This window comes from Schistocerca americana, chromosome 1 (assembly GCF_021461395.2).
Source record: "Schistocerca americana isolate TAMUIC-IGC-003095 chromosome 1, iqSchAmer2.1, whole genome shotgun sequence".
Lineage (NCBI taxonomy): Eukaryota > Metazoa > Arthropoda > Insecta > Orthoptera > Acrididae > Schistocerca > Schistocerca americana.
In genome coordinates this window covers 307,068,607-307,091,796 of record NC_060119.1, presented here as the reverse complement: position 1 = coordinate 307,091,796, position 23,190 = coordinate 307,068,607, and the positions used below count along the sequence as shown (strand labels likewise).

Genomic DNA, 23,190 nt, shown 5'->3' with positions numbered 1-23,190 from the left:
CTACAGGGACATAGCGCTACTCAACACCTGTTATAAGATCTTCTCCAACTGCCTATTAGAACGAATAAAACCTATAGCAACAGACACAATTGGAGAATACCAAGGAGGTTTCCAGGCAGGGCGATCAACCACAGACCAGATTTTTGTCCTAAAACAGGTCTGTGAAAAAATGTACGAATACGGACGAGAGATACATCTCCTGTTTGTAGACTTCAAGAAGGCTTACGGCAATATACATAGACCTAGCCTGATTAGAACTATGACAGAGTTTGGTATACCAAAGAAGTTGGTCAAACTGGTAGAGGTATGCCTAAATGACACAAAACTTAAGGTTAAGGTAGGCAATCAAATGACAGAAAGCTTCCAAGTTGTAACAGGATTACGCCAAGGAGATGGGCTATCACCGGTCCTCTTCAACCTGGCACTTGAGAAGGTAATGCGGGATTTCAACAGACAAAACATCAAGGGCATTCAAATTGGTAATGAACACATTACATATCTGGCCTATGCAGACGACATTGCACTATTAGCATGCACACAAGAAGATCTGAAGAGAAGTATCCAGACCTTGGAGTTATTGGCAGCTAGGATCGGTCTACAAATTAGCTCTGAAAAGACAGAGTATATGGCCATAGGAAGAAAGATCCAGAACTTTCAAGATTTAATTGTGAACAACACCAGGTATAAACATGTGAAAGAGTTCAAATACCTTGGATCATTTTTTACAGAAGTAACATCAACTGAAGCAGAGATAAAAGCACGACTACAGGCGGGAAACAGATACTATCACTCTTTAGACCCTATATTAAAATGTAGAAGTGTCTCACAACAACTAAAGCTACGGTTGTATAAGACATTAATAATGCCAGTAGTACTTTATGGTTCTCGAACCTGGAGCACTCGAAAACAAGACCTTAAGCGACTGCTAACATTTGAAAGGAAAGTCCTCAGGAAAATATTTGGACCAGTCAGAGATCAGACTACTGCAGAATGGAGAAGACGCCATAACACTGAATTAGAAGAGCTGTACAAGGAGCCTAACATCGTGGGAGTGATGAGAAGCAAAAGACTGCAATGGGCTGGACATGTTAGAATGGAGGCAACAAGATGGTCCAAAATCACAATGGACTGGATCCCGTCAGGCAGCAGACCAGTGGGAAGACCTAGAAAGAGGTGGATCGATGGAGTGGGAGAAGACCTGTTGCAGCTGGGAGTCACGGAAAACTGGAGACAGATAGCAGAAGACAGAGACGGATGGAGAGCTCTAACTGTGGTGGCGCGCGGTCCTCTGGGCCTGATCGTGAAGAATGAAGAAGAAGAATACTAAATCATTCACCCATGATGTATAATCACTTCTCGCTGACATCAAGAGAGAGCTTTCCGCGTTTTGCCCAAATATCTTGTCATGTACTGTGTAATAAACGGCTTCAGTATAACCGCAGCTTTGAAACACAGTACACAACTGAGATAAAGCTAAACAATGCACCTGGAGTTTTGTACTGTACCTTCTCGGCTCAGTTGAGTTCTGCTGCTCTTTGTTAATCCCGAAGTATTTTCGTCTTTCTTGTATCTTCTTTACATTATAGTGACAAAAAGCACATATCGGTATTCGCCACTACGAATACAACAGCTGTTTCCACTCAAAGAACGACTTATAACCCCTCGAAAGAAGCCAATTATTTTCTCTGTTCGTAACTATAAGCATACGATCATTTAGCACTTAGATGTTGGGGAGTATAATTCCAAACGATGAAACGTGTCCCTAAAATCTGTTTTGATGAAACATTATGAAACGGAAGGTATCAACACAAAATTTTCCCAATAGTACTATTACGCAGCTGCGCAGTAAATAGAAATAAAGGGTATTAAACATACTATTACTTGCCCTTTGAAAATCATGTAACTTCATACTCAGAAAAAATTAAGGCTGAAACATAATTTGCTTTTTATAATTTCATTGCCAGAATCACTGCAACACTACGGTGTTTAGCCACTGGCTAGGACTATTCGACTTACATCTGTCATTTTAGTACCACTTCAAATATGTTTTTCTCAGCAGAATGCTGTGATGCTCATTAGGGGCAGATCCACCGAATCTGCGTAACTGCTGTACGTAACATGCGGTATCAAGGCTGAAAATGAGATAACCACACTTTACGCAAATAGGCAGAAGTTAAAGAGCGCTCGTGCGTGTTGGGAAGTAAGGATATGTAGGAAAATAAAGTAGGTTATGTGTGCGTTTGTTATCGGCTTGTAGTGTAGCTTATAAACAACTCTCAGACAACGGGCAGTTGCCAAAGTGAAAGGTGTTAATGACAGAAAGGTGATAATATCTGCTCGTCCTCCAGCAGGGTTGCAAGAATACGAAAGGTATGGTGCTGAACACAAGTGAAACTTAATGTAATAGCGGTACATTGCTCTTTAGAAAAATAACGCTCAGAAGAAATGCAGTGAATGATTTCATAAAAACATTTTTGTTGCATGCCGTTTCACCGAAAATTATATTAGGGTGACGTTTCGTATTCACAAAATCAAGTTAAAAAAGAATTCATTTAGCGTTTGCTTGCCACATAGAAAAATACTGAGTATTTTTCAACTATTAATAAATGACGCCCACATAACTAGAATCAGTTATAACCAACGTGCAGCATTAACTACGCTGTTTCAAACACTATTATTAAACGTAGGTGCACAACAAAAGCATAAAAAAAGTATTTTGGGTTTGCATCTCGTCGAGCAGATATGTGGAAGCTGTCATACGCACGAAGCTATTTTCTCACATAATAACTATATTAGTGAAAAGATATTAACGTAACAGTTGAGACAGGGCTTATTATCTAGTCTCAGTTGTTCATAGCTGACAAATTTTTCTCACAGTTGGTAAGGTGGATTCACGATTCCTCCAAACCAGCACTGATAAAAATGGAAATGTCACTAGGTGGAAGTGCAAATTAAAACGAATGCTGGAGGTGAACAGTTGAAACCAGACTTCCTTGTCTTTTGCCTAATCCTTAAACTCGGCTTTCTCAAAATGATTTTTTGTTTTGTTTTGATTTATGTATCAAGTAGACAGATATTCCTAAAATTGGCATTCAATCAATCAATGAATCTCCACATGTTCACAGTAGCTGTATTACTTTGGTGAACATTTTGTATAACTGATCATAACAGTGCATCCCACTTTTCTTTAGGACTTAAGTTAGGGTAAGGTCCCCTAAATATGTTACAAAATCACAAAATGTGTTTTCATTTTTTAAAGAAAAAGAGTACCAGAAAGGAAAAAAAATTATATGAAAGACAATGGTAGCTGCTTTAAAATGGCACTGTGTTTAATTCTTTAGAGCTGCAAATCTAAACCAAAAATAAACAAAACACTGTATCATTTTTTTGGACTGAAAATCTTAATATGAGGTATTCCTAAGTACAATGAAGATACTAGACTGTCTTAAAAATGAGATAGAGCACCAAAAAATGACCCATATGTATAACTGGGAGTTTCCTTTCACAGATTTTTTAAGGATATTTATGGCATGAAATGAATGTCGGTGTCAGCTTCAAAAACTTCTTTATCTGCTCAACTGGCAAAACTTCTTTATTTGTTTCTTCTATTTTCGACATTATTAAGCTAAGCTACAATGAGTAGAAACTGTTTACAATTATACTTGACATATTGACACTGATACAAAAATTACAAACGCACAAAAGAGAATCACTGTCTTATTTTTTTAATTTGTTTTTATTATTAATTTTTTTTTCCATGAACATCAACAGGACCGTTAAACACAAAACAGGTTCCTCGTCTGATATTTCCAAAACCAGCAACAACATGAGGAATTGGCAATTCCCCTATCACATCACTCTTATTAATCAGAGAAATGTCTTTTTCATTTAATTTAAAAACTGTTTTTTTCCTTGTCTACAGACTCTAGAGCCATAACTTCAAGATCATTTTCTAATATTTTTTGAGTGGTGCACACACATCTGTAGCTGTAAGAATTTCTCTTCCCTCCTTGAAATTTAGCCAAAATATAATCTCCTTCAGTTGCATGTGCTGGATTAGTCATTACAATAGCATCTGGTGTGGATTCTTCTAACAGATCGACATCATCAAGGCTGTTATCACTCTTCAAAGAGATGTTGGAATCTGAATCAGTCTCCTTAGGCCTACTCGTTTGTGTATTTGCAGTTGTTTTGGCTCTACGCATAACTTTCCTAGTCTTCTGCTTTTGGCTTAGGCCTTATCCTTTGTTGTTTGGAGGCTTTTCTTTTTCAGCAATGAGTTTGCTGTATTCTTCTGAAGTTATTACTTTTGTCTGAAGGAGTAAATTTTCAAAACTTGCTGATGATTCACTGCTGTAAACAGGGGTTACACTAATTTTTTCAGAACCGCTAGCTTCAACTTCACCACCATCAGAGCAAGGCAACAGGGTGTTCTCTTCCGAAATACTGAGGTCTGGCTCACTGATATTTGTGGATTTGTTCATGTTTTTTTTATATTATACGTGTGTAATTTTTCAGGATCCAGTCAATGAACAGGATACCATGACCTGTTATAGAGGCAGAATCCTGTGTTCTTCAAGCCTGGTATTATGTTTTTAGGTTTCATTGCATCTGGCCATACTTTACACACAAGATCCACAAATTCTGATTTCAATGGTTAAAAGGCTTGAAGCAACACTTGTCTAAAGGTTGCAGCTGGTCAGTTGTATGTGGGGGCAGCTTCATGACTGCAATTCTCTTATTCCTTGCTTTTTCAATTACTGTGGGATCTAAATGACTAAGGTGACCATCCAACAATTGAAGTAAAGGTCTCTCTATCACAATGTCACAGAAATGACCGAAGTAGCTCAATGACATCATGAAACCATTAACAGCAGTTGAATAAAATGTGCCAGATAAATCACGTGCTCCCTTCCAGGAGGACCGTAGGTGGACCCCTCAAAAATGATAAGTGGTGGAAGAGCCCTGCCTGCAGCTGACACACAAGCAAGCACTGTTGTATTGTCTTTTCCAGAACCCTGAATATCCCAGGAAAACTTCTGACCAATACCTCCGACAGCTTGTACCCTGGAAGGATCAGCTGAAAAGTATGTCTCATCCAAATTCCATATATTGGCTGGTTTATCTTTGATGTCCAGCTCTTCCAATATTGCTCCTAATTTATCATAGAAATCATAAATAATAAAATGATCACTTGTAGCTTTTCTGCGATTCATTTCAAGAGCTTCCGGCTTCTTCAGTGTTAATGACTTTTACAAACAGAAACGTCTGAACCATTTTGAACCAGGTTTTCCATCTTTAAAACGAGTGGTCAAACCATTTTGTTCCACAAAGCCTTGAACAACCAGCAACAGTTCAGATCTTGTCATTGGAAATCCCCATTTAGCAAGTGTCTTCAAGTGATTAGATAAAGTTGTTTCTTGATCTGCTGTCAAGTCTGTTTTCCTACCTTGCACACCTGTGTGATTATCATGTACCCTTCTGTGCAGAAACATTTTATCCATTTTATATTTCAATGCTACCTGTCCGAGTGAAGCTCCATCTTTCACCTCTTTTATGGCTGAAGAAATATCTTCTTTACTATATGGCCTTCCTTTTTTCTTATATGAAGATGCCATACTGTTCCTGTCATGACCCAAAATATTCCAATTTAATATTATATAATATTGGCATAAAATAAATTTAAGAACAGTTGAGACCTATTTTAGATGAAACCTATACTTAGGCCTACCTGTAAAAGAGACCTGTGACGAATAGCAGTACACCAGTAACTCAAAACTGTAGCCCATTTCATATCCTCTGCTGCTGCTTTTGCTGCACTAGTATCAACAATAGCATGAAATAAAGCGCAACTACTGCTGCATTATTGCCCTAACAACAATAGCAAGAAATACAGCACAACTGCTGCATTATTGCCAATTGCAGCAAGTAACACACATTTCAGTGAACAGAATGGCATGATTAAAAAAACAAAGAGTGTACCACTTTTAGGAAACTGCTGTATCATATTTTGGGATTGCAGTGTATCATATTTAGGGATAATATTGACTGTTTATTAATTAACTCCATATAATAAATGTGAAGGTAATCATTAGCCCAACAGACAGAGCACATCTTTCTGTCTATGTAATCCAAATTTGGTGGGTAAAGAATCAATATTTCCAAGATTGTGGCAAATGTTGTAGAACTGTGTGCACATTTATTTTCGATGTGAAAAATGGTGACTGACTAAATTATTTTTTATCTCAGTGCTGAGTTTATAATGGAAAAAAACAAAATATGACTGGTCATTCCCAAAGAACGGCGGCATAAATAATAGTAGGAACATTTGCGATAAGTACGGTTCTCTTATGAATAAACTGGGTGTACCAGTATTTGGAAAATTTTTGCTGTATCAGTTTTAGGACACGTTACCATACTGGAAGTAGTGTGATTTGATTTGATTTTATTTTTTATTTGGTCCTGTTGATTATATGTTGCACAAAGAGTGTACTATCAATATATGACAAGTCAAGCGAAATAATACAAAACTATGTGAACATTTTATGTATCATACAAATGGTTATTTTTTACGAACGATTGATTGCGGACAAATTTGCAACCTGCATTTTACTGGTATAAGTTCAAGTGAATGTGAATATGTATACTGGTCGACTATGATTCTCTTTAAAAATATTATAGAGGTGGTCCATGTAATTACTTTGAATGTGAAATACATTACAGCTTTCTAACCATTGATAACACATGATTTTCTGTGGATTTATGTTTTTCTGTAGATTCTTACAAATCATATTTTCCCAGTCTTGGAATTCATATCTGAAATTTGCAAGTTATACGCAGCCTTCAAAGTATTCTAAACTGATCTAGAAAGTTGTCAGACTTTCCTTGGTCAAGTATATGGCACTGAACACAGAAGTGTCACAATTGAAAATATGATTGTTCAAGTTTCCCAGTGGGTAGAATATTTCATAAAGACCTATTTTCAAGTATGCATATAGATGAAATTATTTTCTCTTTCAGTAGTTTAGTTGAGAACCTTCTAGCCAAAATATTGGGAGCGGAAATAATTGTGTCCTGGCAGCATGCCCCAAAAATTTTGAAATAACTTTCACAGTCAAACTAGAAGATAAAGAGCAAAAATGTTCGTTTTTAGCATATGATCATAAATGTGTACCCGCGGAGCTTCATCCAGTCGAAAGTAGAAAGAAAAGATCTTGGACAGTGTATGTTTTAATCATAGGAAGCACACATGAGAACACAGAAGGCAGTTAGGAACATCCTGTCTGTAGTAATGTTTTATTGGTATGGGGCAACATCAGTATTGCTTCAGCCTCTATGTGTGGCTGGGGTAGGTGCTCTTGAGATGCCTCTGCTCTAAAATGGGGAAGTTAGCTGGAGCACCATCTTTTCTAGTAGCCCAAGTTGGTTGCCAATAATTCCCAACCACAAACTGACATCAAACCGGTACCAGTGGGTCACTTCCACCTTATCAGTAAAACACTAATGCAGAAAGAACATTCCCACTTGCCTGGTGTTTTCTCATGTATGTTTTCACTTATTGAAACCTATACTCTCAAAGATCCTTTATCTCCACCTTCAAGTGGCTGTAACTCCCTTGGACTACATTTATGACCCTATGTCTATATGACTTTCCTTGCTCCTTATCCTCTCAAGGGTTGTTTCCTGAAGCTTATCCACATTTATCAAAATCATCCTGCATACATACATCCCTTCCATAACTGGTTTATTTAACCGTGATGGTTAAATGTCAACAATGTTGAATCCCCATCAAGGAAAAGTACAGTTTCACATAATTATAAATGCTGATTCACTTACACTATTGTGGACATGCATCTACATCTATACTCTACAAACCACCACAAGGTGCATGGCAGAAGGTACGTCCCATTGTACCAGTTATTAGGGTTTCTTCCCAAACCATTCATGTATGATGTGCAGGAAGAATGATTGTTTCAAAGCCTCTGTGCTTGCAGTAATTATTCTGATCTCATCCTCATGATTCCTATGTGACAGCGATACTTAGGGGATTGTAGAATATTCCTAAAGTCAAGCCTTAAAGCTGGTTCTTGAAACTTTGTTAACAGGCCTTCTCAGGACAGTTTACGCCTATCTTCAAGAGTCTTCCAGTTCAGTTCCTTCAGTACCTCTGTTACACCCTCCTACAGATTAAACAAACCTGTGACCATTTGGGCTGCCCTTCTCCGTATATGTTCAATATCCCCTGTTAGCCCTATTTGGTACGGGTCCCACACACTTGAGCAATATTCTAGAATCAGTCGCACAAGTGATTGGTAAGCAATCTCTTTTGTAGGGGGCCAAGGGAAGTGTGTGATTCCACCATTTGCTTTGGCACGTGTGATGGAAATGTTATGATGTCATCGTGGCACTGTTTTTGTGTGTTTGTTGATGGCCTGTTGTATTTGGTGGTGTGCTCTTGCAGTGAATGTTCGGTTTGAAGATGTTGTGTTATGTGTGGTATTCGGTCATTTGACTTCACACAAAGTTCTTTCTGTGAGGTTGTTGGAAGAGAATGATGTGTCAGCAGTTATTTTGATTTATTGTTGGGGGGATGGTGTTATGTGTTTATGTGAGGTACGATTATAGTTGTGTGTTTATGGACCGAAATGTAATAGTGTATTTCGTTAGGGAAGAATACGCCAAAAAAATTGAAGTTATTCCCTCTGGGTTGCTTTGGGTGATGATATGACAAGGTTTATACAGCAGTTCAACCTGACTGCTGACAATGTGAAGTGTCATACATGCATTTAGAGTATGAAGTTGACCAGAGTTTGTTTGTCGGATGTCACTATGACAATATTTGGTGATCTGTCCAGCGGCGGACCTGGTTAGAGAGATGTAGATTGGTCATCAGAGATGCTGTTTTACTTACATATTACTTTTATCCTTCATTTTTACATCTTTAAGAAGTTATTTTTTGGTTTTCCAATAACTTTTTGTGTAATTCTGTGTTTGTATTTTAGTCAAGTGACTCTGAATGTGTCTGGTTTTAGTTGATATTAATAGTCGCGGTTGATCTATATAGGTCAAGGGAAATGTGTGATTGCTGTGGTTGTGGTGGTGTAGCAGAATATTGTAATTTAAGTTTTTTATATTGTTTGTTTTAGGATGATGCAATGTTTTTTTTAATTGTTGTATATTTAGCGTGTCCCCAGCCAAGACCCCCAGCTTTTCATGATTGTCCCATTAGTTTCATTCTATATTTGGGGTGAGACATTAAAGTGCCATTTTTATTCTTGTTCACATTTTCGTTAGCATGTCTCAGTAGTGATATCACTGTCCACATATTGTATATGCTGGAACTAGCCGTTTACACCATATCGATGACACCATGGGTCAGAGTAGACAGGTGGATTTAATGCCCCTTTGTAGATTGATTGCACTTCCCCAATATTTGACCAATAAACTGAAGTCTACCACCTGCTTTACCCACGATTGAGCCCCTGTGATCTTTCCATTTCATAAGCCTATAAAGTGTTATACCCAGGTATGTGTATGAGTTGGCTGCTTCCAACAGTGATTCATTGATATTATTGTCATGGGATACTATGTGTTTTCATTTTGTGAAGTGCACAATTTTACATTTTTGAACATTTAAAGCAAGTTGCCAATCTTTGCACCACTTCGAAATCTTATCAAGATGTGACTGAATATTTATGCCATGTCTTTCAGATAGTTCTTCATTATAGATAATTGCATCATTTGCAAAAGGCCTGATGTTGCTATTAATATTGTCTGCAAGATCATTAATATAAAACATGAACAACAAGAGTCCCAACATACTGATCTGGCAATGACTCTCCATCCAAGATAACATGGTGCATGCTCCCTATGAAAACGTCCTTAATCCAGCCACAAATTTCACTTGATACTCCATATGATCATTCTTTTGACAATAAGCATAGGTTTGGTACTGAGTCAAATGCTTTTTGGAAATCAGGAAATACTGCATCTACATGACTGTCTTGATCCAGCTTTCAGAATGCTATGTGAGAAAAGAAAAGTGAGGGTTGGGTTTCACATGATAAATGTTTTCAGAATCTGTGCTGGCTGGCACTAATGAGGTCGTTCTGTTAGAGATCTCACTATGTTTGACCTTCTAAATATATTATTCCTTCCTAAATATATTATTACATCACTATGAACCGTTTCCCTTTATTATGGACCAAGTACAGTTACAACAAAAGGTTAGAGAAAGGGAGGCTAACATTTGATACCAGTATATCTTTTTCCTGGAAAAATCTCTAAATCAATTTTTTCACAATCTCTGAATGTTTGCACGTATCCAAGGCTCATATTCATGCTTATTGTTAACTGCACAACATAATACACTGCGAAGATCTGGCACTAACTGGTTCGCCAGCTGCAACAAAATGACAATGAGCCATGCATTTCCTCCGGGGTTACTTATTCAGCTTCAGTGGGGACTGTGAAATGGAGCAACTGTTTCTAAACTGTCAATGCACCTGCCTCTGTGTTCTCTTGGCACACTAAATGGAGTCTGGCACAATAAAGTCAAAAAGGAGGAAGGTAGTAACAGACATCCCCCATGGTTCGGTATTAAGACCTATATCCTTTTCACTGTATGTAAATGTGTCATCAGTGTTGTCATACTGCAAATACCAAATGTACACTGATGACCTCCAATTGTATCTAAGTGCAAAACCAATGAACCTGAAGATGGCTATTAAGAATCTTAATACCAACCTTTATGCAGTATCAAAATAGGTGCAGAATATAGGGTTAAAGCTCATCCCATCCAAAACCCAAGATGTAGTGTTTGATCATTCTATGCTCATTAGCGCAAAATATCAGGAATCCCCACCATCTTTAACCCTAAATTGGACAAAGATTAACTTGTCTCCTTCGGTAGAGAGTCTACGAGCAATAACAGATGAAAATTTCAGTTGGACAGAGCTTGTAACTTCAATGTGCAAGAAAACGTAAGCATCTCTCCATGCCCTACAAAAATATAAAAAACTATTCCATCTTGACCTGAAAAAGAAACTTGTACAAATACTTATAATTATTGATTACAGTGATCCTGAGAGGCTTTAGCCAGGAAAGCTCACAGTTCCTGATTGTGATTGCCTGTGTTCAGTATATCTGTGATATCTGACTTTTTGATAGTATTTCATCATCATATGTTCAGCAATCCTGGCTGCCCACAGACAAGAATAGATTTTTCCATACCCTCTATCTTCTCTCTGTCTTATTAATGAACACTGTCCCCCATATCATTCCTTGACCTTAATGCTCTTACCGGAACAACATGGCGCAAACACCCCTTCACATCAGAGCAAAATCCTTTCCGTCCCACTCCATTGTTCGGCCACTTTCTTGAAATCCTTCTCAGTAGCAGAACCCTTAGAGAATTGAATAACATCTCCAGCTTCAGGAGACAGTTAATGACATATCTACTGAAACAACAATACGGATTATCAATGTTCCTGTACATGCTAGTTCCCTTGTACATCTTTCCCGACCAGATCTTCCTGTTATCACAGTATCCTCGGATGGTGCAGTTTCCTTAAATTTCCTTTCCTCAGAACTCGCTGAATCAGATGATTATAAAAATGTAAAAAATTTTTGTATACAGTTGCATAACATTATGGCTGCCACATGAACAAGCAAGATTGCACTCCATGCGTGAGTTTGGAGCTGAGGTCCCTATTGTACATTGTTCTATGTTTTACACACAATCTGCTCCATATACTTTATCATATAAAACATAGTTTTGTTCTTCATTGCTAAACAAACTAAGGACATCCATTGGAGGTACACCTCTGTCTTGATTAGAACTAGTCCTAAGAACTGAATAAAGCTCTTGTATTCTGTCCAAGAGAAACATTTATCCTAAAAAGACCTAATAGTAATATTGGAAATTATTGGGATTGGACCATACAAGTAACCGCATACTGAAAATATTCGGGTGCAGACTATACTGTGTGTCATTGAAGGGCAACAAATCCATCATATTCATGTGTGATTATCCCCATCCTGCTGAGCAACCCCTTGAGCTCTGTATTTATGTGTTCAACAGAGTGCTTTGTCCAAGGATTGTCATATTGCTGACAGAGTGACAGTCATCACATTAGTGTGAAGGGCATTATCAGCAGTGTGGCTGATGTTAGATTCAGCTGCATGATTGACATTATTCATGCCCGTCTTTTCCCAGTAATTACTACATAATCTTGTTTAGAAATATCTTTCCACAGAGAGTCAAAACCACAAATGATTTTGCTGGATCTGTACTCTGTCTATTGTAATTGACATGGTCACAGTTCTTTTGCTGTTTTATTGTTTAAAAATCCAGACTATTATTTTTAAAAAAGTTTTATGTTTATACTTACATTAAACAAAAGGTAGAAACTAATATGTTGACATGCTGTAAAACAATGTACATAGTTTGGAGCGAATTATTAATACCAGTATACACACTCACAACATACAGAGGAAGAACAATGTATGAAGTGCTTCATGAATATATAGAAGTACACCTCACAAATTTAAAATGCTTGAAGAATGACCTCAGTACCTGCATGTCAAGTTACCAAGAAATCTGCCTAAAAACCTGCATGTTAGTGTGCATGACACTAACTTTATAAAGGAACTCAAATATTATATGGTGGAAAAGGGATTTTACAATGTTAGAAAGTGCTTATTACATTAAATTTTTATGTATTATTGTTTACAATCGATGATGATTGTGCAATCAATATATATATATAAACTTGTTATGTAGAGACCATATTGTGTAATACAACCTAGATATGGCATGTAAATATTGGCATATTACTTCATTTATATCTTCTGTAATCATGACTGATTTTTTTCTTGTTTATTGTCAGTCCACCATGCATATCCAGATGGCTGCTCGCTTCTTGTTGGTGCGCAGCTCTCCCAGCAGGGTCATTTCAGTGAGCCAGACAAGGCATCTCTCTACCAAAGCTGCACAATCTGTTGAACTGACTTCAGAAAGGTACCCAGATGTCAGAAGAGGAAATTTTAGTAAACTCAGTCCAGGGCATATTAGTTTCTTTGAGAGCATTCTAGGGAAAAACCGTGTCTTAACTGATCGAGCTGATGTAGAGAGTTACAATGTGGACTGGATGAAGATGGTTAGAGGTAAGTTTTTTGATTGTTTTCCATTACTTGAAAAAAATGTGTTGGTGTTTTATCTTATTCTTAAAACTATCTGTAGATATTTAGTGGAATGAGTATGGGTAAGTTATTCAGCATGCAAATCCTGGTACACAACTTCTTCAATACCAAGTGTAGGTCTATCCTTACATGCCTGTGGCCAAGAGTTGAAGCTTCTACCAGTTTTGCCTTAGCGAAAGACATGAGATCACGGAAGAAAGAGGAGTAATGGATGGTATTGCCTTACTCCAGGGGTGGGCAAATAGTAGCCAGCGGGCCACATGCAGCCCGCTAGTTGTTATTGTGTGGCCCGGCAGGACTTTAAGAAAAATTCGCCTTGACTCGAAATTTCCTTTCCATGCATGAGCTAAGATTTCCACTAGGATGGCCAGATGAATGTGCATGTGCAGTGTAGATATTAATCGTACAGTGCTTTCCCAGCTGATCTGGTTTATTTCCATGTTGTCTGTGCAATAATAAATATATACATTTCCAACTTTAGTGGAACCATGAACACTCTAGAAAAAAATTTGAAACCAGTGATTAACATCGTCTGTTTAATGAAGAATGGACAAACACATACTTCCTTGTTGACACATGGAATAAAGCAGTTTGTTTATGATGTCTTGAAAAGATAGCTATGTTTAAGGAGTACAATCCAAAACAACATTACACGATGAAACATAGGAAATTTAACTGCAAATTTTCCAAGGAAGGATGTAAAATAAAAGCTGTGTTGTGCGTGAAAAGGCTGAAGAAGCAACAAACATTATTTACAAAGCAATCAGCACTTCAGAATAACACTACAGAAGGAAGTGTCAGGGTAGCATGCAACAAGCCTTTTTCAGATAGATATTAAGCTGTGTATGGTAGAGTGTGCAAGCATATTGTGTCCTGATGTTGTAAGCTAATTTGAAAGTGTTTCATTGTCAAGAAGGACTGTAATGTGGTGTATTAACTTATCTAGTGATGAACTCACAAAACAGCTGAGGACTGAAAGCGAAGATGTACTAATCCTTATCCATGCAATTAATAAAAATTCCATCACCACAGTGGAATTACTTGACCTAGAATCAGTTAAAAGTTAGAACCAATGCTCAGTACTTGCTTGAAGATGCTCTGAGTTTTGCAGAGAAAATCAGCTTGTTCTGCAACAAAATGGTAAGCATTACAACAGTGAGCCCAGTGCTTTCTGTGAAAAAAATGAAGATATGGTGAAACTTTTAAAAATTAGTTACAAGCACAAGAAACATAGTGGGATATTTTGTTTTTTTCATTGCATTTTAGTTCTGGAGAGTCTTTGTAAAGCTGGTCTGAACATAAAACATGTGGTAGATCCTATTGTTAGTGTTGTGAACACAATCAGAGCAAGGGCACTCTACCACCAACAGTTTGAATATCTTCATAATGATGTGGAGTCAAAGTATGAAGATGTAATTGGCCAAAACAGAGTGAGGTGGTTGAGCCAGGGCATTGCATTAAAAAGAGTCTGGACATTGCTGAATGAAATCCTATATTTCTGGGTAAAAATGTGATATATCATGATTTGGTTACAAAAATAGAATGTGAGAAGTGGAGATATGAGATGATGATCACAGCTGATATAAATATATATTTATCAGAAATTTCATAAACTGAATATGGCAAAGCAGTGAAAGAGTTTGAAATCTGGTTGAATGTGAAATTATTCAAAGCAAAATTAGGTCTATTTGCAAAACAAGCAAGTGAAGGTAGTTTTTGTCATTTTCCTTTATTAGGAATTCAAAGAGTTTGAAAGTGTTTCTACTGAGATTAGGGAGCAGTGCAGAGTTTGGAGGAAGAGTTCAGAAGAAGATTTCAAGACTTAAGAAAATTGAGCCACAGCTCAATTTGCTATCTTATCCCATCACAACTGATATTAATGTAACACATGAGGAGCTGCTGCTTGGAGTTATTGACATGCACTCGGATCGCAGTGGAAAGAAATGTTACATGTTGTGCCAGAAAGAAATGCTTAATGTTATGACATTGGATGACTTTCACAAATCATCACCAGCTGAAAAATTTCCATGTATGAAGAAATTTGCTGTGAAATGTGCTACATATATTTGTGAGCAAAGTTATAATTTTTTTTAATCAACTTCAGTAAATATTGATGCTCCTCGACAGACATTCACTTGCAGACTGTGATGAGAATCTCAACAAGCAGTCTCACTCCTAATACCTAAAAACTGTAAGAAAGTGTGATGGGATACATTTGACTCCTTAAACTGATTCTAAAATTAAATTTGCTTTCAGACATAGATTAAAAAACTAGCAAAATAAATAAATTGCATAATATGACTATATATTTATTGATTTTTTATTGGACAATTTATACCTTTTCTGAAATGCAAATTTAATTAATGAACGTAACCTTTTAAAAGGTGAGGCCCTCCACTAACCTCCACTTCCACAAGTGACCCCGGGCTGAAACAGTTTCCCACCTCTGCTTTACACTGTATTCTTTCTGCTGCCCCATGTTCCTGCTGTCTCTGTCCACCGACAACACAGGATTCAAGATGCTCTCTGAGAGCTTCTAATATTCACAAGTAGACATAGCTAAGTCATCATATCTGACATAAAATTGATGCCCTAGTCTCTGATGGCAGCTTCTGGTGTGTAATTTTGAATAACTATTGCGTCACTATTCCCTTTATCAGTTGCAGACTGTGTCTTGGGAGTAAACTATTGCCAGTTGGCTCAAAGTTCCACTCACTCTGACATTCTTCAAGGGTTGTACCAGGATGTTTCATTGCACAAAGCGTGTGACTGAGCATCTCTGCATTCATGTGAGCATTGCCAAGTCAGTGTATTACTGCAGTTTGTAATCAGACTCACTCAATCACAACAACCAACTCATTAGATGGCTTCAGAGATCCTCAAATCCAAGTGGGCATTTAAAAGCAGCATGGTTTACAACCAGTTTGAAATTGCACCCTTACATTTAGCAATGGAAAAGTATTACACCATGTATTAGACTCAGCATTTCTGTTTCTGAAGGGGTGTAATCCTGCTCATCATAGATTCAGCTTCCATTATCCGTTGGTTCCAAGGTATTCCCTTCCATTCACCTCTTGGCTCAGCACACATCCTAAAGTACAGTTTCTTGCATCACCTGGCAAGATGAGTTGATGTCTGCTGCTGCACAGTGGGCTGCCAATGCTAGACATTTTAGGCTGAACAGATCGGTATTTGCTGTTGTTAAGTCCACATTCTTTTCCCTTTTCCATTCCTGTAAGTGCATGAGTTTTTCCTTGGCGCAGTGTCGTGAGCAGGTTCCTGGCAGTGAATTTTGAGGCTGTCAGGTTACCATGTGATTCCCACGAAAATTTTCAATTCCAGGGAACATGCTGGTTGACTGGTCTGAAGAACACAACCTCCATCATGTTTTTGATGCTAAAGATCATTGTACATTTCCTTCTGGTGCCTGGAGGACAGGTCATACAGATGCTGTTCATTATATGCAACGGACTGAAACATTTGAGCCCTTAAGCTTCCGCACATCAAAGGAAAAAACCTGGTCTCTGCTGAAAAAACTTGGAGGTGCCAACCCACCAGACTGCAGGAAGGAGGCTGTTACTTCCAAGCAAGTAGCACATAACATTGTGACCATGTCTAGAACTCATCAGATTCAATCACACACAATGAATGTCAAAAAGGAATTGAAGACTCTCAAATTAGCCTGTAAACCTGAGTCAGACTACTGCAGACCATTCAGCAACGCGGAATAATGACGGCTCTCAAAGAAAAGGAAGTGGGGAAAGCACCTGGTTTTGACAGCATTCATCCAGAATCCCTAATCCACATGGGAAGCATGCAACAAATTGGCTAGCTGTATTCTTTACTGATGTCCTCCAAACTCATAATATTCCCCACAATGTGAAAAGAGCAAAATCACAGCTATTTTAAAATCAGGTCAACCAAATGACAAACCACAAATCTACTGACCCATTACTTTACTTGCCACTGTATATAAACTTTTGGAAGGAATGAATACTGCATAACAGAATCAGCCACAACATTTTTCAAAACTTCTCCAAACTAGATCTAACGGTGGCCTGTGATACTGTTTGGAGGCAAGGGGTTATGTTCAAACTTTAAGGAATCATGCCATGTCTTAAAATTGGAAACCTCATTAGTGCTATGTTAAGCAGTAGAAGCTTCCAAGTTCTAATGGGTAATAAGTTGAGTTCTCTAATGAAGCTTAACAATTGCCTTCCACAAGGATCAGTGCTAGCCCCTTTTCTGTTTTCTCTGTGTACAGCAGACGTGCATAAGACAACATTAAGGAAGTTTGGATATGCTGATGATTTGGGTCTTGCTGCGACTCACAAAGACCTGGTTGTTACTGAGTCTGTCTTGACTGAAGACCTACAAATTGTTGGCCAATACGTCTGGAACTGGAGGTTGCAGCCAAGTGCTGCCAAAACAGAAGACCAGCTTCCACTGTAACAACAGGCTTGCAAACAAGAAAATAAAGGTATATCCTCTTTAAGGGAAACAGCTGTGCCCTAACAATAGTCCATGTTATCTAGAGGTCACTCTAGACAGGATGCTCAGCTTCAAAGAGCACGTACTGAAAACTGCTACTAAGATGAAGTCAAGAAACTACATCTTACAGATGATTGGTGGCATGGCAGGGGCCTATCAGCTCCAACACAGAGGACATCTACGCTTGGACTGTTATACCCTGTGGCAATATATTGCACTGCAGTCTGGATCAACAGCCCACACACCAGACTCTTCGATACACAGCTCAACCAGAGTATGCTCTTCATCGCAGGAATAATCAGAAATACTCCAACTTTCTGCCCATCTATTCTCAGCCATGTAGCTCCCACACTTTTGTGCCATGAAGCTGCTCTCAAGTGGGAGTTTACCAAAATAGCTGGTGATCCATACATCCCTATACATGAGGACATTCTTGTACTCAGTAAAAACAGACTTTACTCCTGTCCCCCACCTCTACAAGGTGCAAAATCTGTGGTTGATAATGGAGTAACAACAGCAGACAGAATATAGACAGAAATACGACAGAAAAACGCCATCCCAGAACAGTTGAAGATTTCGTGCATCTTGACCAGGTCAACAGGGTTTTAAAGAGCATCACAAGATCTGGTCTACACTCAACAAAATAAGAACAAGTAGTGGAAGATGTGCTGACTCAGTGTACAGATGGGGATTAACAACATTGCCCAGCTGTGACTGGTGCAGAATGACAAACTGTTCAGCACATCATATGTATGTGCCAGAATCGATCCTTTACTGGCCATTTAGTTGTGTATGTTCAGCAGTTGTACATAAGCTTGTGACCTTCTGTGCTTTGTAAACATTGTAAATTTAACTGACTTATAATCATGTCTTTATTTTCTATGTGTTAAATATCTCTATATTTATAGTTAAAGAAAAAAATGTTTCCTTGTGTGACGTAACACTAGCCATCTACTAAATAAAATGAATAATGCTGATGGGCACTATAAAACCCAAATATCCTTCTAAGACAAGTTTATGTTCCTAAAAAAATACAGAAGCAAATTGTAGATTATGATAAGTGTATTAAAAAATAAATAGATTTATGTACAGAAATAGTAAAAGGTATGTAATTATACATGGAATATGCACTGTTTTTATTGCTCTTTTTAATTAGAATTTTCTTTTCTGAGGATGGTTCTAGAAGGAATAGAAAAATGAGGCACAAGAAAATCGATCATTTAAAAATTCAGTTAAAGATAAAGGTTTAATAGGGGTAAATGTAGGCTCAGCAGAAATATTAAATCGTTGTTCCTCTGCTTAATGTTGTTAGTACAGTAGTACTAGAGCAGAAAGACTTTTGAAAGTTATTATTATTATTGGCTCAAATATACTTTTCAAATATGTTTCAGGAGCTAGTGAAGTTGTATTAAAACCAAAGACAACAGAAGAAGTTTCCAAAATTTTGAAGTTCTGCAATGAGGAGAACTTGGCTGTTTGTCCTCAAGGGGGCAACACTGGTCTTGTAGGAGGAAGTGTCCCAGTTTTTGATGAAGTTATTCTCTCTACTACCCTTATGAATGAAATAATAAGTATTGATGAAGTTTCAGGTGAGTGACCAAACTAATATTTTAAAAGTAATCTTGTTATCTTTCAAAGAAATATTAGATCATAAGAATGTATTAAAACATTCTCAGGCTGAACATTTAGGTTTATTTTTGTTTACAATGATCTCTTTCTGTATGTATGATTGGCCTGGTGACTTTGACACTGTTATTTCAAGATAGATTCCAGTTCTTAAGGCCATCAGATAACTTTCATGCATAATAGGAAGTCACTAAGTGCTAATGTAGTGTCATTTTTCTGTAGTTGTATATCATATGAAACAGATTAAATTTCTTCTTAGGCTTGCTTCATTTAGTTTTGCTCTTGCAACACATCAGTAAGTCATGGAATACATGAAGAAGCTCAAGATTTTTGAGATACCTCTTGAAATTTGTACAAGGCCAAATATATTTGGTTAAGTGCACATAGTTGAACACTCAGCAGTCACTATTATATGGCCACTGTTTTTCTTTATTTACGGCTGTTCATTCTCTCTAGTGAATATACTGTAAAGAATACCACAGCCATAATCTTGACCATAATGAAGATTTAAGCAGGCTGCTACTGTTTGAATCTAAAGACTGGCAACCAACCATTGTAAGTGGAAACCCTTCTGTAGCATTTCATAATGCAAAAGGCTGAAACTGGCAATGCAAAATTATATGGAATCACAATTAGGAAATAATTTTTTCTTTCTTCATATATTAACAACATTTGGAAAATTCACTGTGGTCGACATATGTTGAATTGATACTTAAAACCAAAGTTTTTCACAAAGACTATTGATTTTTGTGGGAATTGAAACTGAAGCTTTTCGGAAGAAAGGGTATAACATAATGGAACACGAATTATGTAGTGGTAAGAACTTCCAGGCAAAAAGAGGGAAAAAATAATAAAACAGACATAGGTAAATGATGTTGCTTTCTCTGTTGTGCAAAGAAAAAGTGCATCATACACAGAGCCCTTCTGAGGAAAGAGCCACAATGGTGTTATTTACATAGGCCAGATAGTTTGCAGTAAGCCATGAAACGAGTTATCTGTCCCAGGAAAAATTTATATGCCTCCTCCTCAGCATATCTGCTTCCTCATATTCCCAACCCCATAAATAACCTACTCTTCAACAGTTGTCATACCTCCTTAACTCAGAGCTAGCCTTCAGGCACAACCACTACAAAATAGTCTGTTTTTGTATAATTTATTATCTGCTACACCACCAAATGCTATAATTTCCCCAAAATTTCATAAGTATGTTGTGAATTTGGTTGACAGAGGACCTGGTTTCATATCCTTCTCTGACAGCTTAATAAATTACTTCCCAAATGTTACTGTATACATTGGAGGAAAACTTTAACTAATCGTCAAAATGTTCAAGTGTATATATTATGTGATGGTCTAACCCTGTTTGCTTATATAGTTTCTAAGTTAATTCAGCATGAGAAGCAGAGACTCACAACTGAGTCCTGATGCCGTATCCCACTTTAAGTAGCACTTTCTCCAATCAAAAGCTCTACTGAGGCCCTGACTTCATCCTGAGAGCCTGACTTCATCCACACTCCATCATTTTTCCTGCTACCCATCCCTTCCCAACAAGTCATCTTATATCTTAGCTACTGTTTTCAGTTTTGTATGTTAAATTGTGTTTAATTATTTGAATTGGGTTATATCATAGAGTTTGATTCATCCTGTCCACAGATATTCTCAAGGAACATATAGCACCTGTGCCACGCAAAAGTATTAATTTCAGATAATACTTGTGTTTTAGACCCTACCAATACATTAATAATCTTGAAAATGTTGTCTTGATTATCAGTGTGAACAAACTATTCTGGGCTTGACCAAAACATGTAGAAGATGAATTAATTTTGTTTTTGTTAGAAGAGCATTCACTAATCATTCTAATCTTACAAGTTGAGGTGACTTACCGAACACAAGCGCTGGCAGGTCGATAGACACACAAACAAACACAAACATACACACAAAATTCAAGCTTTCGCAACAAACTGTTGCCTCATCAGGAAAGAGGGAAGGAGAGGGGAAGACGAAAGGAAGTGGGTTTTAAAGGAGAGGGTAAGGAGTCATTCCAATCCCGGGAGCGGAAAGACCTTTAAAACCCACTTCCTTTCGTCTTCCCCTCTCCTTCCCTCTTTCCTGATGAGGCAACAGTTTGTTGCGAAAGCTTGAATTTTGTGTGTATGTTTGTGTTTGTTTGTGTGTCTATCGACCTGCCAGCGCTTGTGTTCGGTAAGTCACCTCATCTTTGTTTTTATAAAAATTTTTCCCACGTGGAATGTTTCCTTCCATTATATTAATCTTACAAGTTCTTAGAAATAATTTTACATTGTCTTGCAAACGTTCATCTATCAACCTTTTCTGGCTATATGATTTATTTATTTATTTATTTTCAAATGGTTTTTCTGTATACTTTAGCTTCACTGCTTCTGTAATAACACTACACATTTTGGACAGTTTCCAGTGTCTGGCCGGGTCTGTTTGAAACATAAGTCTCTCCTTGTCTTCTGTCTTGCCACCGTCTCTCCATCTTCACCTTGTTCCAGTCTTATCCTTTCTTCTGGACGCATTCCTCCACTCCTTTCAACCATCTGCCCTTGGTCTCTTTCCTTCCAGTTTCATCTTGTGTATCCTCCTGGGTATTGTCTTCTTATCCATTCACTTAAGGTGCCAATACCATCTCAGCCTTGATTTCTCTGTCACCTCCTGTAATGGTTCCACCTCCATTAACTCTCTGATCCTCTCATTTCTTAACCTGGCTGCCTTTGTCTCTCCAATACTGTTCCTCAAGAATTTCATCTCACTCGCTTGTACTTAGCTTTTCTCTCTTCCTTTTGTAAGCCAGGTTTCAGATGCATATGTCAGGATCGGGACATAGTATGACTGGTATATAACTTTTTTACTGATTTGGATTTGGGGTACATCCTTGCTCCATATCAGGCTTCTGACACTCTTCACTCTTCTGAAATGCTTCTGCTCCCTCTCCCCCCCCCCCCCCTCTCCCTACTCATTTATTTCTCTGTCATTTTTTCCATCTTCCTGTATCAGGCTTCCTAGCTGCTTGAAACTCTCAACTCTCCTCAACCGTTCCCCACCAATTATTATTTCAGTTGTTCCTCTTCTCCTTTGTTCTTGTTACGATAATCACCTCACTCTTACTTATACTAAATTTCGTCCCATATTCTTATACTGTTCATTCCCATACTTCCAACTGCTCTTGTACTTCCTCCTCCTTATTCCCCCAAATCATCAGATCATCTGCAAACACCATAGCTTTTATCTTTCCTGCACCAATTACTTGTGCTACTACAATGAAGAGTAATGGTGAAAGTGTACTTTCCTGCCTCAAACCATTCTTCTGTCCAGTCCAATCTGATTTCTCTCCTACCACTTCCACACAGCTCTCACTTCCATGGTACATTTCCATTATCTTCCAAATACTCTGTATTGCTACTCCTTGTTTCTCCAGGGCTTTCCACACTTTGCTTCTACGTATAGTACCATATGCTTGTTCAATGTCCAGGAAGGTCATTAGTAGATCTATTCCATATTCATAACGCTGTTCTTGCAGTTGTCTTACAACAAAAATTAAATCCACTGTGGATCTTCCTGTTCTGAAGTCATGTTGCTCTTCTCTCATCCCTCCTTCTAATTGTGCCTGAATTCGTGCTTCCAAAATTTTCTCAAAATCTTTGCACAATGACTCATCAATGTTATCCCCCAATAGTTCTTGCACTCTTTTTCTATTTCTCTTCTTAAATATTGGGACAATTATTCCCTTCTTCCAGTCTTCTGGGGTCATCTTCTGTCTCCACACAATTTTCATTACTTGATATAACCATTGTATCCCCACCGCTTCTGCTGTTCTCACCATCTCTGCACTTAGCTCATCCAGGCCTGGTG

General features: G+C 37.8%; 1 protein-coding gene across 2 annotated transcripts in view; it reads left to right on the top strand.

Moving 5' to 3' along the window:
• The first annotated feature begins 2,030 nt into the window (after nt 1–2,030).
• Nucleotides 2,031–23,190, top strand: part of LOC124596113 (D-2-hydroxyglutarate dehydrogenase, mitochondrial) — a 61,277-nt gene continuing 40,117 nt past the window's right edge. The window contains exons 1-3 of one of the 2 annotated variants that reach the window (XM_047135139.1): nt 2,031–2,370; nt 12,891–13,167; nt 19,086–19,283. In XM_047135139.1, the coding sequence (XP_046991095.1) occupies nt 12,897–13,167; nt 19,086–19,283 (469 nt within the window). In that variant the 5' untranslated portion in view covers nt 2,031–2,370; nt 12,891–12,896. The remainder of the gene's footprint in view (nt 2,371–12,890; nt 13,168–19,085; nt 19,284–23,190) is intronic. The other variant, XM_047135131.1, reaches the window with a different exon arrangement.